The following is a 17,371-nucleotide window of genomic DNA, read 5'->3' as shown; positions in this document are numbered from 1 at the left end:
AGAGGCAGGACGAGGGGGGGGGGCCTCGTGTGGCCCCTGCCTTTTAACGGGGGGCCCAAGGCAATCTGGGAAGAATAGCTCACACCTGCGCGCAGGTGTGCGCACAGGCAACCATAGTCCCGGGGGAGTCTGGGAGTTGTAGTTTTCCAAAAGAACAACACCACCAGTGAGAGTTTCATATGTACAAGGACAGGCAGGGCAGCAACAACTGTGGAGCTCAACTCATGCTGTGAATGTACAGTGTGAAGTGGCCCCTAAACTCTGCTCCCCACATTGGAGCAAGGTAAAAGACCGTGTGTGGTGTTGCACTCCTTCAATCCCAGCACTTAGAAGGCAGAGGTAGAGGCAGGTGGATCTCTGTGAGCTTGTGCCCAGCCTGATCTACATAGCAAGTTCCAGGACAGCCAGAGCTACCCAGAGAGACCCTGATCAAAAATAAGTAAGTAAATAAATAAAGAATATAGAAACAAGGCGAGCAGTGGGTGACACTTTGTTCAGAGTCAGAAGGCTAAGCCAGGCCCAGTTTCTTCCTCCATTCCACTGCCCTGTTAAGGCCATGGCCTCAGCCTCCATCTACACAGGACAGCTCTTCCGAGCACAAGGTCAGAGATGCAAAATTCTCCCTGAAGTAGCCCCTTGCTGCCAGAGGAATAGAGCAAAGGAGCACCAACCAGCAAGGAAAGGTTGTGAAAACCCTGTAATCCCTCAGTTTCACATGTGTGGTGCCTGCTCTTACACAGCACGGCACACTAGAATGTTCTCTTTGCCCGCTGAGCCCAGGCTGGGGTGGGCAGGATAATCAGTTGGTTGCTTTGAGCTTGTTTGCTTTGCCGTCCCCGGAATGAAAGCACACATTGCATTAAGTGCAAGAGGAAGCCCTTCCCATGACCCTGTAGCCCCAGGCTCCTTTCTCTACTCTTTCTCTGAGACAGGGTCTCACTGTATCGTCCCGGCTGGCTTTAAACCTTTGATTCTCCTGCTGAAGCTTCTGCTGTGACTTGAGAAGACAGGCACTTGTCACCGAGCCTGTCTTCTTTGCCCTTGTTTGTAGGGTCAAACTGAAAATGATTCCTGGAGTTCACATGTCACTGAAAGAGAGACTCACACTGTCGTAAACCATAGCCCTGCAAACATGGCCACTGGAAGAACACACCCAACCCCAACAGGGGTGACCACACCTGCTGAGATGGAGAAGGAGGGGAGTGGAACAATGTCCACGTGCAAAGTTAGGGGCTCCATTGCAAAAAGTCACATGGGGAAGAGTATGTTTGGAATTGTCTCCATGGTATCATTAGTATAAAGTAATTTGAGAAGCATTTGGCCTCTGGACATGGTAGTATACAGGGCTCTCTTCTGTCTCTTGGAGTAGCTTTAGAAAGTTGGTCCAGGCCATAAGGACCTTGCTCAACTTTTGTAACGCTACATCCAGATTGCCTCTTGAGCATCTCAGTACAGCAGTTATTGGACAGCTTCAGACCAGCTGTGACCCGTTATCCGTACAGTTAGCAAGGAGCAGAGAGGGGTCAGATGGTGAGGATTTCAGACTGTAATTTCAAGCAAGAATAAATAGGCCATTGAGCTTCCTTTGCTAAACTGAGTATGGAAAAAGTCTTTGCAAACAAGATGCACCATTGGTGGCCTTTTCTCTTGTTGGTGACAAGGTTTCAGGGAAGCCCAGTTTTCCTCTTCCTGGGTCCATGTGGGGCCTCCAGCTCTCTCGCGTTTCCTGCATTCAATTTTTATCGTGTGTATGAAAATCAATATTCCAGATACATGCACAAGTGCACACATTAAAATGAACACAGCTTCATTTATTTCCATGATTAGACATTCAGATAAAAGTGCTCGGGTGTCTGTTTTCATATTCATAGGTCGGGTCTGTACATCAGAGGGATTTGTAGAAGTGACACTTTCATTACATCCATTTCATTTCAATATGATAGTGGATCGTAAATATGTTACTTCCATGCCACCAAATCTGATTTGTAGCACTTGGCCCCTCGGCAGGAGAATGCCTGGTGTTTATGAAGCACCTTTACTCTAAGAAGCGCTTTGCAAACATCGGGCCAGGCCCTATCACAGGTGCATAAATCACCCTCCTGGCCACTGGCGGGGCAGGAGCACTCAATGACTCCTCTGCAGACCACTAGGTGACGGCAAGGCTGTTAATTTTAGGAGGCAACAGCTCAGATGAACTCTGTCCACATATATGCCCCCCCCAGAGGGATGGAACTCCATATTTAGTCACCCATCCTTCTTGCCATTCACTGTGAGTTGGGCTGTATTAAGCTTTGGGAATACCGAGGCAGTAAAATAAAGGCTGGTGTTTCCTATAGTCCCCAGAGCAGCGGCGCAGAGAGCAGGCTTTGATACAAGCTGACCATAGATGTCCCTATATGCCTACCTACTGTCTTCTCAGGGGCAGACTGGTGGGAAGCGGCTTGTCAGGCCCCATGGCCACCGCCCGTGAAGGGGTAGCTGTGTGCAACAGCCAGGTACTTTGTGGGAGAGAGAAGTTTGAGGCTGTCGCAAATCATAGTTCTACAACTTAGGCTCCCAGAGAAAGGGATCATGGACTCTCTGCCCATAGCCCTCACTGCTCCTCAGTGAGGACCTCATAGTGAGCATCATCACCTGTGAGGACCCTCGCACAGCGTCTGGCACCCAGAGTTCTCAGTTCTTCCCAGAACTTCATAATCACTTTGTATGGCAGTCATCACACAGCACACAGCACCCACGGTCTGTGTGGAGTTCAGAACCAGCAAGATGCAGGGTCGCCACCGGATCCATATCTTCTGCATCCTCCCAGGTTGCCATGAGACATGGAGGATGCTGTCAGGTTACGCTAAGCAGTCCAGGGTTCAGGTTGCAGTAGATATGATAACAGGGCCACTGCTTCTGGGAGGTTTCATCTCTCTAGTGTCCAGAACAGCTCCATTCAGAGGCAGAGGCCTTGGGAAAACAGCACATTGCTTTCTGGGAACAGCTACTCCAGAGAAGGCCCGGGGCCTGCTTGGTTCCTTGGGAGTCTCCCCCTTTTCTTCTTTTCTGTGTATTCCGTGGAAATCTAGCTCTACTGTTTTCAAGAAGGGGGTTCTCGATCTCTAGAAAGGGAAAGATGAGGGGCTGCTGGCCCAGTTCCTGTGGGATTTTATGAGTTTAAGATACTGGTTGCCCCTCGCTAGAACTGCCCTGCTGTGTGTTTGAGAGTCAAAGGTGACAACTGGCCTCTGGTTCTGGTCAGGGTTGTTGACTATCTGTTCAGAGAAACTCTCTCCAAAAGGCACATAGTGTAGGGTCAGTTATGCAAAGGTGTATCCTTCAGTGTGCCATGTTCATGGAATTATCAGCTCTGAACCACTATGAAGTCCAGATACCTTCCCGTCTTCAAGGAGAAACCCTACAATCACGATTCCTTCCCCAATCTCCCTCCCTCCAACCCAACCCTTCCCAACCATTGCTGTCTGTCTATGGATATTGCATACAAATTGGACATGGTGTGGTGGTTTGAAAGAAAACGGCCCTCAAAGGGAGTGATATTATTAGGAGGTGTGTCTTTGTTGGAATGGGTGTGGTCTTGTTGATGGAAGTGTGTCATCATGGAGGCAGGCTTTGAGGTCTCCTATATGCTCAAGATACCACTGAGTATCTCAGAGCACTTCCTGTTGCCTTTGGATCAAGATGTAGAATTCTCTAGTACCATGTCTGCCTGCACACCACCGCTACCACCCACCACCACTGTATTCCCAGCTGCCTTGCTCCCTGCCCTGATAAAAATGGACCAGTCCTCTGGAACTGTAAGCTGCCAGCACAAGTGAATGTTTTCCTTTATAAGAGTTGCCATGGTCATGGTGTCTCCTTACGGCAATAGAAACCCTAGCTAAGACAGAAGTTGGTACCAGGGACTGGGATATGGTTGTGATAGACCTGACCATGTTTTGTTTGAAGGAATATGAATGTTGAGACTGTGGATTAGAAAAGCAATTTAATGCTTCAAGCCCTTCTTATGGGGCCATCCTAGTTGGAACATGGCAGACAGAGGTGCTGAGTGTGATCTGGGCTGTGGGCACCTGCACCAAGAGATTTCTAAGGAGAAGGATTTTAGTACATTACCTAGAAATCATTCTTGTGATGTTTTGGTGAAGAATGTGACTGTTTTTTACCCTTGTCTGAAAAGTCTGCCTGGGGCTAAAGTGAAGAGTTTTGGATTCATTCCCTTGGCAGAGGAACTCCCAAAACAGGCTAATATAGACTATTGTGTGGTTACCAGTGTTAACTCTAAGGAAGATTTACAATGAAAAGGAGAAAGCTGAGCAAGGGAAAATATTTGAAGGAAAAAGGAACACCAGGAAGTGGAATGGAGCTAAATCCTACCTTCACGGAGATAAACAGGTTTAGAAATGGAATAAAGGGAGTGGTGCCCTCAGGGCAAGATCCCATCCAGCTAAATTTCCAAGGTGTGAAAAGGAATTAAAGAGCTGGGCGAGATGGTGCACACCTTTAATCCCAGCACACCTGAGGCAGAGGCTGGCAGGTCTCTTGGGTTTGAGACCAGTCTGGTCCACAGAGGAAGCCCCAAAAGAGCCAAGCTCAGGTAGAGAAGCTAGGCATCAGAAAAAGAAAACTGGTGAAGATTTGAAAGATCTGTGAGTTCAAGGCCACCCTGGTCTATAAATCCAGTTTCAGGACAGCCAAGCTTAGGCAGTGAAGGAAACCATCAAAAAGAGAAACTTGGTTAAGATGTAAGTGAATGAGGGGGCTGTATTCCAGCCCCCGAAAGCAGCAGAACCTGGCAGCTTTGGACCCATGGTTCTGGGTTAAGGACAGAAAAAAGGGACTATGGAATTTTCTCCCGTGCCTAAAGAAAGCAGCTGAGGCCAGGCATGTGTCAGGGGTGTCCCCAAGTGGAAGCCTAGAGAGACCATAGCATCTGTGAAGTTAGAGCCTGGACTGCTTTGAAGACCACAAGATGTTAGAGATGCCAGAGACCCAGGCTGCCTGCCACAGAAAACTGCCAACAGGGAGAAACCAGCCCAAAAGAAAGAAGTGTGTTACAACCAACAAAGCTGGAAGGAGTTGGAGATCAGAAGTTTGATGTCAGACATGGAGATGCAGAGTTTGGAGTTTGCCTCGCTGGTTTCCAGTCTTGCTTTTGTCCAGTATTTTTTCCAGTATGCTCCCTTCCCTATGTTTTGGAATGGTAATGTATATCCTGTGCCATTATATGTTGGAAATATATCATCTGCTTTTTGATTTTGATTTTACAAATAGTTACAGCTAAGAGATTGAATGAATTTCAGAAGAGACTTTGAACTTTAGACTTCTAAATAACTCTGGAACTGTTATAGACGATAGGAACTTTTGAAGTTGGACTGAAGGCAATTTTACATTGTGACTAAAAGCCTTTGGGGGATAGAGAGTGGAATGTGGTGGTTTCAAAGAAAAAGGCCCCCCAAAGGGTCACTATTAGGAGATGTGACCTTGTTGGAGGAAGTGTGTCCCTGTGGAGGCCTTGTGTATGCTCAAGATGCTGCTAAGTATCTGAGAACACTTCCTGTTGTCTGTTGATGAAGACATTGAATTCTCTAGTGTTATGTCTGCCTGCACACTGCCACATCCCAGATGCCATCCCTGCCATGATTATAACGGGTCAAACCTCTGGAACGGCAAGCTGCCATGATCATGGTGTCTCTTTACAGCAATGGAAACCCTAAGACACAAGGCCTTCAGCAGCTGGCTTCTCCTCTTGGCACAGTTCTCCGAACTCATCCACAGTGTGAACTGCGTCAATATTTCATTTCCTTCAATAACCAAGCAAAATTCTGCAGTATGATGGGCCATTTGGCTTATTGCTGTCCACAGATGGGCAAGTGGACCGTTCTGCCCCAAGGCTGTTAGGGGTGGCGGTAGGAATGGGAGGATTTGTGGTTGCATTTGTCATGCATGTTGCTGCAACGTTAGTTCTCTGTGGTATGTGGCAGGAAAGAGCTGCTGGGCCATGAGGTACCTGGAGGGACTATCAAAGTTCTCTCAGGGCAGTTTGGGAAAGACTCTTGTTGCTTAGGTTTGACCCTTGTGTTGGCTAAAGCGGAGGTGTGTCAGAGGAGAGGGCTAATGTCTCCTACAAGAGCCTGAAACATCTACATGCAAGCCTTCAGGATACAGTATCCTCTCCCTGGCAGAATCACATTCCTTGAAAGAGCCTAGGGGCCACCATCCTGCCATTCTGAGCTGCCCACCTCACTGTGTGCTGCTTCTGCTGTGTTGTGTCTACACACACACACACTTTACATCATGAGGCCTTTCACCCCATCCCCACATCTCCAAAGAAGGTCTGTCTAGTCACAGAGCTGCAAGGGAATCCACAAAGCCCTGCTTGGGCCTCAGTTTCTCCATCGTCCAGGCACTGAGAAGGAAGGTACCAGCCTGTGTTCTCCTGGGTGTCCACTTCCTTGATAGTAAGTGGATCCGGTAAAGAGAGAACTTGGCCGCTCTGCCACCTTGAAAGGGGATTAGGTGAATTCTATGGTCAGACCTCCAGGTTCAGGTATCAAGACACCCACAGAGTGCTCCTATTCCCAGAAGTGCTCCCTCCTGGCCCTGTGAGCTGCTTACACCGACAATAACTTCTCTGTGCCATTGATGGCTCTCACTTCCTTCCCCTCCTCCCCCTCCCCATCCTGTCTCCTCTGTCATGAACCCCCTCCCCATCTGCTGTCCACACAGAGCCTGAGCACTCTCCTGGTATGGATGCTGCGTGTCCTGATGACCTATGTGCCCTTAGGGAGGCAACCAAGCCAAATCCTCTTATGCTGATCAGATTATACCCTGGGTCATCTTGTATCACACATGCCCAGGTCACGCTGGCATCGTACACATCTAGGTAGCCTGGGTTCTGACACCCCAGTGAACGTGGACTCCCTGGAAGGGGTCATGTGATCTGATATCATTTGTCTGCCTCCCTGAGTTTTGGGTTCCTTCCAGGAGCTATGGTTTGGCAGTGTGCTCACTTTACAACCATGGGGAGAGCTGGCCCAGGGAGGGAGGAGGCTGCCCCATAGCTCTGAGTCATGAAGCCTGCTGTATGCCACGTCCTGCTGGGCCAGGATGTGCAGGGCCAAGTGGCACCTCTCTGCTGAGGTCTAGCCAGCCACAGTGACCTGGAACTGGGTCTCTGAATGAATGATAGCATGAATACAGTTGTTTTGGTGGAGGATTCTGTACTGTTTTAAATATCATTATAAATATGGGATATTGCTTGGTTCACATGGGAAGTCTAAGCCTAATGCAGAAAGAGACACAGACCACAGCCTTATCACCCTCTTCTTAAGTACCAGTTAGTTGATCTGAAAAAAAAAAAAAAGTAAAGAAATGAGACTGCTCAGACAGACCACACCTCACTATGAAGCAACTTTGCTAAGGGACCTGTCATGACCTGTCAGCCAGGGTTCCTTTGCTGCAATAAATACTGTGACCAAAAGCAAATTGTGGGATGGGTTGCTTCATCATCCAGGTAATATTATGTCAATAAGGGGAGTCATGGCAGGAAATTAATCAGGACAGGAACCTGGAAGCAGGAACTGAAACAGAGATCACGGAGGGATGCTGCTTACCGGCTTGCTCCGCGCTGCTTGCTCAACCTGCTTTCTTATAACTGCTCATCAGGGGTGAACCGGGCTCCCCCACGTCAGTCACTCATCAAGATATGCCCTATAAGCTTCCTTACAGGCAATCTGACGGAGGCGTTTTCTCAGTTGAGTTGAAGAGTTATCTTCTTCCCAGATAACTCTAGCTTGTGACAAGTTGATGTAAACAAACAAATCACCACCTGGCCAGAGCAGGATCCTTGAAGTTCGACCACTCAGGACACCCTAGGACCCTTCCCACTCATGGCATGCAGCCTACATTGGAACTTCTTATGCGTCAGGCTTACACAGACTGTGCACACTGTGTGTGCACACTGGGCACCCAGAGAGGCAGGCGTGGTTCTGCCAGAGGCATCCAGGTTCCCAGCAGAGAGCAACTCCCTCCTCTCCTGCTGCTCCTATTCCAAGTGTCAGGGCTGGGAGCGGAGGCTTCTTGCTCAGGTGCGTGACCTAGCCCTCCCTGACCTCTCATCTCCCTTTTCCAGCCGTCAGGAATGACAGGAACAAGAAAAAGAAGGAGCCTTCAAAGCAGGAGTGCACCGAGAGCTATGAGATGACCGCGGAGCTGGACGACCTCACAGAGAAGATCCGTAAAGCCCACCAAGAAACCTTCCCCTCACTCTGCCAGCTGGGTAAATACACCACGGTAAGAGCCACCTGCCCAGGATGCCAGGGGCGTGGGCACAGGCCCTTGGGCACCCACATAGTTTCCGTGGAGTTTCCTGTGCTTGGCAAGGATGCTCGGTCCGTCTAGCCCTGGGCCTGCCTGGCAGCCAGGCAGGACACCTGGTGGTTCTCCCACCTGTAGCATCAGGACAGGGGCTAAGGCAGTTCACCATGAGCGCCTACCATGTGATGTGATGGGTTGCATGCTAAGCACAGGCAGTACAAATTAGTTGTGCTTGTGTCTCTTCTTGGGGATTCTGGTCTGCTCAAGTCGGAAATTTAGCATTTAGGTTGCAGCAGACACCTTACGTGGAGGGGTTCTGGGGTTCATCTTTTAAATATCAGTCCAGCTATAGATTCCAGGCAGGATTGTGGGGCCGTCAATTCTCTGTGTCACAGTCTGGCTTCTAGGAGGGGTGTGCATCATCACAAGAAAGCCTGGAAGGGTACGGGACAAGGCAATCTGGGCCCCATGAATAGGTGGTCCCATGTGTTCCACTCATTGGTGAGAAGTAGCTTTTACTAAGGTTACAAATCAAGGAAGGGGCAGAGAAAGGGGTAAGAATTGGTGGGAAACTTCAGTTGGAGGATGCTCCAGGTAGGCTCATGGGACTTTGAATTTTCCAAGGCAGGTCAGCCTTTATTGTATTCTATAAAGTACACTCCCAGTTTGTGGCACACACTGGGCACTCAGGAGATGCTTGAGGGATGAATGCAGAGATGCAATTAGACTACTATTCTGCCCTCTTTCAATGGTTCATATTGCCTGTATTGCTGACGAGAAAATGTGCCTAAGGATTCCCCATCTCTAGTTTGGTAAAAGGCATGCCGGGAAAATAAAAACATGAAAATCCTTAGGCTAAAAAGAAACCATGATCATTTCAGGAAGGAACAGGGACAGTGAGGAGAGGAAATTTGAGGCCACATTTGAGGGGTACATGGTGTCCTGGGCTTGGATGTTAGTGCCTACCAGTAAATGGCAGAGCTGTCTCAGGCAGGCCTAGAGGAGTCTGAACAACTTGGTGCTGGGACATGCCAGTTGGTGCCCCAGGCTCCTATGGGAGCAGAGGCTATGGTGATACAAGGCAATGGGTTCCCTGGCCAAGCAGAGCGTCGTGCATGTGTGGAAGCTGAGAAGGATGGAGCGTGGCACTTCCCGAGCCCAAAGACAGCAGAGGCAGGTGGCAATCCTGAACAGCCACGGGTTCCGACTCCTTGGGGATGGCTAGAAGCTTCCCACAAGTTTCTGGGATGCGGGAGCAGCTCTATCTAGACCACACTGAAAAGCCACAGCTCAGAATGACATTTGGGGGCCTTTCCTGCCTTCCACAGGAGAAGCAGAAATGCTGGCCTGCCTGCTGGGCCAAGCCTAGACCCCATTGTTTGGGGGTTCATTGTCCTAGTCCAGAGCAGGACAAAGCTGGGTGGCACCAGGAAATTGTCCTTTTTCACATGGGATTGACTCAAAGACTGGAAAGGGCAGGTATCTCAGAGCCAAGAGTCACATCTCGCTCAGCTCTCCTCAGCTATGCAGTGTGACCAAATGACTTTTCTCCTAGCCATGATCTCACCTGTCTTTAGAGTGCAGTCATGGTTGGGAGGACAAAATGAGATGATTCTAGAACACTCCTGGAAGAGGACCTGGCATGTGGCAGGGGCATGACAGAAACACCACCCAGCATATAGTCATCCCCTGGATGGGGACGGCCTCAGGCTCAGCAGGTGACAGCACGCGAGGGGATGACTGATGAGGGGCGCCAGCGTGCAGCATGTTCCCCCCCTTTGGAAACAGTTATCAGCAGCCACATCATGGGCACCGTATCATTGTATCGGGCCAAGTGTGGAGGTGAACCTTAGCCTGAAAGGTAGACACTGGTCAGGCCGGGGCAAAGGGCACAGCTGGAAACAGCACCTGGTGTGATGGCAGACTGTGCCAAGAAGAGCGAGAAGCAGGAAAGGGGGAAACATCCAGAGCCTTCAAAGTCTCTCTACATCCATAATGGAGGACATTTGACAGACAATCTTTGTTTTGTGGCCATCACCTTTGCAGCTGGTATTCACCATTTGCAGGAACCGTGAGCAGGACCCTCATCCCTTTCTCCTCCTGAGACCCTGTGAGTGGGGCCCCTTGGCAAACCGAGCCATTAAAGGAGCAAACATCCTCCTCTGTTTAGAGGTCCAGTAGCAGACACAGGACAAACTGTACAGTATGCAGTGGCTTAGGCAGACAGAGCTTGGGCCTGTAGGAATTCACAAACCACACTCCCAACACCAGAAAAGGTATAGCCATCAGAGAAGGCAGGTCCCCTGGAGAGGGCTGGGAGATCCAGAGCAGGAGAGGCAACCCCGAGGATAACCACTCCAGGGACCATGTTCTACTGACCAGGGACTCTTCTCCATGTGGCGGGGTCTAAACATGGCCTGGTCAGGCCTCCATACCCTGACTCACAAGGTCAAATCTCCCAGTTGAGACTGGTGGCGGTGGCCTCCTCTAGGGACCCACATCTGTCGCGGCCACCCTCGACCCGCAAGGAATGATGCGACCACCGGAGCTCTTCTCACTGCAGTTTATTCCAGGACTTTTTACACTTCTCTCTCTCTCTTCCCCTCTCTCCATTTTCTTCCTCTCTCTCTGACCTCTCTCTCTCTCCCCGGGCAAACCTCTCCCAGCCCTTAAGTAGGCATGGACTGCCAATCCCAGATTGCCAGGTGGGCACTGCCCATAAGCCCACGCATATGCAAGCAGCTGATAATCATTGAGTGATCATAGCATAGGTCAGACTTTAGCCATAGGAGTTGATTATACATCTCCATCAGTTGTGATTCCACGCAGCTCGCTACACACATCCACGTGTGGCCTTTGTCCCTGTGAGATCATTCACACATAAGGCACAGCTCTCAAGAGGCAGTCCCCAAGCTCAGATAAGCAGCCCCCGTAGAGAAACACCCCAGCCTCCTTGCCATCTTGGTAGGGATGAACCGAGTTTTTCTGCCAACATTCTTCAGCAAGGTCCAGCCCCAGCTACCTCATAGTGGGCATTCCCAACTCACTCCAGCTTCCTTTCCTGTAATATTGGCTCTCCTTCCAGACAAGTGCCTCATCCAAATCTTAGTTTTAAAGACTGGAGGCTGTCTATGTAGCTTCCTGGACCCCTTCCCATGCACCCAGCTTTGGGGCCAACCTGCTGCGTTAGTTCCATGTTTCAGGGTCAAAATGTCCAACGGAAGCAACTCAGGGGAGGAAATACTTATTTTGATTCATATTTGCAGAACATGTGATGTGGTAGAGAAGTGTGGGGGTACTCACTCACGGCAGGTGAGGTGGAGCGGGAGTGGGGGTACTCACTCACGGCAGAGGAGGATGTGGTTGACGTGACCAAGCAGCCAAAGTGACAGCAAGGAACAGTGACTGGATAAGACTTTGATAGTTTAGCCACTAGTGGCCCTGACCCTGCTACCACTATACCTCATCAATGAATTTTTTCCACGGTCTCCAGAGACAGCATCATCTGCCTGGGACCAAATAATCAGACATGAACTTATGGAGAACATTACAAATTTAAGCCATAATTGAGGCCCAAGCTCTCTGTGGAGGACCTTTTCAGTAGAAAGGGAGAGAAAGAAATAGAAGTTCCTCAGAGGCCAGCCCCTCCCTGCTGGGCAGCAGGACAGTCTTCAGGATAGTGTATCCATGGCTGCTGTCCTTCGCTGCTCCAGGCACCTCTCACTGCTCCTTTCTTCGTGCCATCTCTGCACAGATCTGGCTCTCTTTCCAGCACACAGGACTTCCAATCCTTTCTGGAAGCAGGTGGGGATGCCCATAAATAACAGGGGCCGCAGCATGCATCCTCTGCACGCTCCCGGTTCCGAGCCCAGCCTTTGGTAAAAGCTTTTTATAGGGAGGCAGTTGCTTCAAAGGCAAGCAACTTCCTGCCCCTTTCCTGGGGCAGCACACGTCAGGCACCTTCGGCATAAGTGGGCAGGGAGGAATCAGACAGCAGACAACCATCTAGACAGGTCTTTCTCAAGGGCTCTTAATTCCCAAGTTATCGTTAGTCCAGTAGGGATCCATTGCAGGTTCCAGGGAGATGAAGCGAGAATGGATGAGGGAAGGACACACACCCACTGCCCTCTGCCCCAGACCTGAGCAGGACGCCCACCAGCAGGATCTCAGCTGTCTCTGCTGCTCAGGTCACATGCGCAGCGTCCCATGAGCCTGGGCTCCTCATCTCTATGGTCATTTCTGTGGTATAGACGTCCCGTGTAGATAGATGGTTCAGGGAGAAAAAGGTCTCAGAGAGTCTCACACAGTTTCATGCGGAGTGGAGGGTCCCGCCCTGGATCCTGCGAATGGCTTAACACCATTTAGAGCCAACTGCTTGGGTGCTAGAAAAGTAAGATGGCGATGGTGACCCCAGTTTCCCAGCACAGTTGCTTTCTCACTGCAGTTCATTCCTTAATGGGGACTGGTGGGTCGGAAGCTGTCCCAGAAGAGGTTTGTTAACTTGAACCATGAAGATTCAAGGTTCTTTAGTGCTCAGCATGGACAGAATCATGTCTGGAATGATTCTGCCACAGACAGAACTCACCCAACAGGCTCTGGGAAGAAATAGGGCAGCAGTTAAGTGTGAGCGGTTAATCCCTGGCACCTGCAGGCACAGTTTGCATTTTCTTTTTCCTTAAGGGAAATCTCATGTGTGGTTGGCTAGGGAAGAAGAACCTAGAATTCAGAGAGGCTGACTCCTAGGACAGATGTACCAGGTTAGGGTAAGACACTTTTGGGGGTCATGAGAGCAGAGTTCTGACCCCCTCCGTTACCTCAAAGCTCAGTTCCCTGTACTAGACACACCTGCCTGCCTGCCATGTTCCCATGATACCTGCCATGTTCCCGTCCCATCTGCCATGTTCCCATTGACGCCTGCCATGTTCCCGCCCCACCTGACATGTTCCAGCTGGATGTATTCAGTTCTTACCTGATATTGGTCTCGGGGAGCTAGCTCAGTAAGGTTTCACTAGCTGGGTAAGGTGAGGCAACATTTTGCCTCCCATGCAGGGGGAGTGAAAGTCCACACCCCAGGTGTGAGCAGGGCCATGGCCTCTGACAGCCCCAGGCTGTGCCCCCCACAGCTTCTGCCTTTGGTCTCTACCTGTTTTTGATTTAGAAATCATGGCTTCCTCTGTCTAGCTTCCTATGAGCACCATCTCCACTGGCAAACGTGCCTAGCTGTTATGTGCCAAAGGACACGGGGGCCGCAGTGTCTAGGGTCACGTTTATTGGCTAGAAAGATGCTGGTCTCACTAACAGCATCCTCAGCATGGTGGTGCTGGGATCTTGTAGCTGTCTCACGAGAGCGTCCGACCAGGAAGGAAACTGCAAACGTAATGCGAAGTTGAGTGACCTTAAGTTCTCACCAGGGAATGAAAAGAGATGAAGAACCAAGAAAAGCATGGCTGCCACAGCCCGCCTGCCTAGGTGAGCGCCATCCTCTCTGCTTGCCCAGGGAGCCTATAGAGGCCACTGCCATTCTCCGGGCTGTAGCCTCCTCGTCAGCCCAATAGAGGCATAATTGTACCTACGTCATGGCGTGTTGTGGATGGAATGCAGAGCAGAGAAGACAGGACGGCCCCATACCTGAGCAGTCTAAGGAATGGCTACCGTAAGAGCGTGTATGTGCATGATGTCTGCATCATGGAACCCACCAGTCGAACACAGAAGACAGAGCAATCTCACAAATAGGACTTGGAGGACAACCGGCCTCTTGGGAGAGACAAACAACTCCACACCTCAGAAGCTCGGCTTCTCAGGAGAGGCTCTCAATGTTCCCAGAGAACTTTAACTCAATTCTTCTGAGACTTTTTTGTAGCCTACACCCCAAATGCTAGCCCTTGGGAGACAGAGCAGGGATGATGGCCAGACTGGGCTGCACTGTGAGACCTTGACTCTGAGAACCAGGGTTGGGGATGTGGTTTGGAGGGAGAGTCCTAGCCTGGCATGCACATGGCCCTGGGTTCCGTCCACAGCTCCCCGAAGAAAGAAAAAAAGAAGAGATTTTTTTCTTCACTCCTTAGCTTAAAAATTCTCAAATAAACCACTGACCTGCGTAGAAGCTGCCAGTCAGCCACACGTGGGGTTTTAGGCATAGTGGATCTTGCCTCTACTGGTAAGGTGTTTTTTTTTCTGAAAGAGGTACCAGCTAGAGGAACAACAGGGAGTCCTCAACAACAGAAGGGCTGTGTCCTGGCAGAGGATTTCATTTAACTGGATTGACAGCCCTGGGCTTTTCCCAAGAAGGCCCTAGGGGGCCGCAGGACACAGCATTCTTGGAAACTTTAGTTCTTCCTCGGAAGTCCAGGGGACTTCCCAAGCAGGCAACACGTCCTACCCACAGTGAGGCCTGGCTCAGACCCAGTGTCCTTCCCCTCCCCCATCACCTCTTCTTCCTCTTCATCCCCCACCTGCTTCTGAGCATCTTTCCCCTACCCCTCTCTGTGGCCGCTTTCATCACCAGCCCCAGCTCCCCACCTTCCGCAGCTAGAAGATAATGTCGGAGCCGTTTCAAGCCTCACGCCCATGAATCCAGCAGCCAGGATAATAAAACATGGGGTTATTTTGTGTTTTATTAACTGCCTTTTTGCCTTCAGTTTGCATAATCGTGAGCTGGATTGACAGGCCGTTACCCGGTTGCTCGCTGTTTTAATAGAAGGAGCCATAGGCGCCCTCCCCCTCCCCCTCTCGCACGACGGAGCAGCTCAACCAAAGCTGATGAAGATTTCCTTCACACCAGCTGCATCCAGCAATGCCGTTTTTCCAGATGGATACTCCATTGTGAAGTGATTTCCCACCACGCTTGCCTCTGCCCCTCTCTTCCGTGGCATCTTTCTGTGAACTGCATAAACTGCCTATTAAATTTAATTACCGCCCAAATGGCCACATGGCTCGATCTTGCCCACACACACCCCTGAGTGTAGTGTGTTCCACATAGATCCTCGAGGAAGACGTAAAATTAATCTGGAAGATGCATGCTTGTTTCTGCGGGGACACTGTGGAAGCCATGATTGCCACCACCATTCTGATGCCTTCTCCGGACTCCCGTCTCCAAACTTCCTCTGCATTCCACTGATGGTGGAAGCAAAGCCGGCTTCATTAACTTCTGTGGGCTGATCTGACCGAAACAGGGCACTGAGGCTACTCGTTTGCAATACAGAATTGCATTTGCAGAGATGGGGAATTTTGTCGAGAGAGCCACACACTGGGCCTAGGGAATCTAGTCTCTCCTTGCATGGTTCAGTGTGTCTTGGAAGATGTCTAGGTTTCTTTCAGGAGAAATGGCCTCCTGGTGTCTCTTCCATAGCATGACAGTTGTTCTGTGACATCTCAGACAAACAAAGGCTTATGAGACTGTCACTCAACTTTCCTGGGCTCCCCTAAGTGCTCACTGAGTCACCTGCATTGTAGGCAGTGGCAAACTAAGCAAACGAGCCAAGGAAGGGGTATAGATGAGGAAGGGACCCACAAACTTAGAGGTGAGCTCTAGAATCAGGACAGGATACGAAGGAGAGAAAGCTACCAGGTGAGCAGTCTTTACAGAAAAAGAATGTTAAGTTGGTCAAGGGCTCGAGGGAGTTCATGATGCAGGAATGAGAGGCAGCTATCTCAGAGGAGAAACTGCCAGTACAAAGGCTTGAGACTAGTCCATGCCCGACCTTCAGGTAAAGCCAAGAGACCTGGAAGGCTAGAGCTGAGAGAATTGGGGGAGAGAGTGAGCAGGGGCCAGAGACCCTCTCATCACCAGAGATCTGGGCTTCAAGCCTCGGGGACATGAGGAAAATGATGCCAGAGACGAGGGAGGAAATTGTGTGCGAGAGATCACGGCAGGTGAAGGAGGTGGTCAGAGGGATGCGGCCTGGGTAGGAGTGGGGCAACATTTAGGTTTCTGGACCTTTGACTCATGTATGCTATCCCTGAGACTGTGGCTCTGGGAACCTCATCAAGCCCTACCTCTGAGTTGTGGCCTCATTAACTGTTCTGTGATGCCTTTGGCCCTTGTTTTTCCCACAAGACATTTCAATGCAACATGGATGCTGCATGGCACAATGAAGCCAACAGTCTCTGCCAACCACCGTGTGTCCCTGCAAAGGGGCCTCTGACTACCGCAGGCCACCTTCTGGTCCCTCACACTTCTGCCACAGTAGTTAGTATTCTGGTTTTCCTGGTGTCCCTGCTGACTGCCACCACCCTGCCCTTCAGTGCTTCCGTGTGACTAGAAATGACTACATGTCACTTCAGTATAACTAGTATGACTATAGTGTCACCATTAGGTGGGCCTCTTAGACACCTGAACTGCTCAGACTCTATGCCGCCTTGTGCCAGTAGACTCTCTTTATTTGCTTAAAGTGGAATTTAGAGAGGGTTCACACCTCCACCGATAAACGTCTCCTCTTATCTGAGTCAAGCTTCTGGAGTGTAAGTTACAGGATATGATGCCTCGTCTTCTCAAAAGGCATGTGTTGATGTGCTGCAGGCCATTGCCAACACTGGAAAAATCCCTCCTGCATCTGTGACACCACATGCCACTCACGGTCCCCAGAAGACACCGCCCCATCCTCCGTCAGTGAAGCACTGCCTTTTCTGTGATGCCATGGGATGACCTAGTCTTGTGCATCTGCCTTCCTCCTTTTAGTCAATGCTCATGGCTGCTACAGATGGTGATCCACCCCCTTCTACTGATGGCCCCTCCCACTCACTATATAGCCATTACTGTGCATTGGGACAAGAGTCAGTGTTGGTTCCCTTTCCATAGCTGTTCCTGTGCAATGTCTTGGTGGCTCCCTGGCTTCGCACAGTATCTGGAACTCATGTGGAACCCTTGTGGTGTTTACCATCTTCCTACCCTCCTACGAGTCGATCCAGAGCCTTCATCTGACTCAAGTTTGACTTCAGGCAGACTAAGGCCTGGTGGTGTGTGTTCCCACACGACCCCCACATGGCTGTAGTAAGCAGTGATGATCAATGTGTACAGGCACCAATCAGCTCCTGGGATAGAGACAGCAAGAGGTCT

At 50.3% G+C, this 17,371-nt stretch overlaps 1 protein-coding gene across 3 annotated transcripts in view; it reads left to right on the top strand.

The window, feature by feature from the left end:
- The window catches only part of Rarb (retinoic acid receptor beta), a 586,853-nt gene that overhangs the window by 563,713 nt on the left and 5,769 nt on the right, over positions 1–17,371 (top strand). For all 3 annotated transcript variants that reach the window (XM_026779625.1, XM_005348556.2, XM_013346833.2), the window contains one exon: positions 8,132–8,292. In XM_026779625.1, the coding sequence (XP_026635426.1) occupies positions 8,132–8,292 (161 nt within the window). The remainder of the gene's footprint in view (positions 1–8,131; positions 8,293–17,371) is intronic.

This window comes from Microtus ochrogaster, chromosome 6, assembly GCF_000317375.1.
Source record: "Microtus ochrogaster isolate Prairie Vole_2 chromosome 6, MicOch1.0, whole genome shotgun sequence".
In the NCBI taxonomy this organism is placed as follows: domain Eukaryota; kingdom Metazoa; phylum Chordata; class Mammalia; order Rodentia; family Cricetidae; genus Microtus; species Microtus ochrogaster.
Note: the sequence above shows the minus strand (reverse complement) of the source record. Positions and strands in the feature narration are given on the sequence as shown.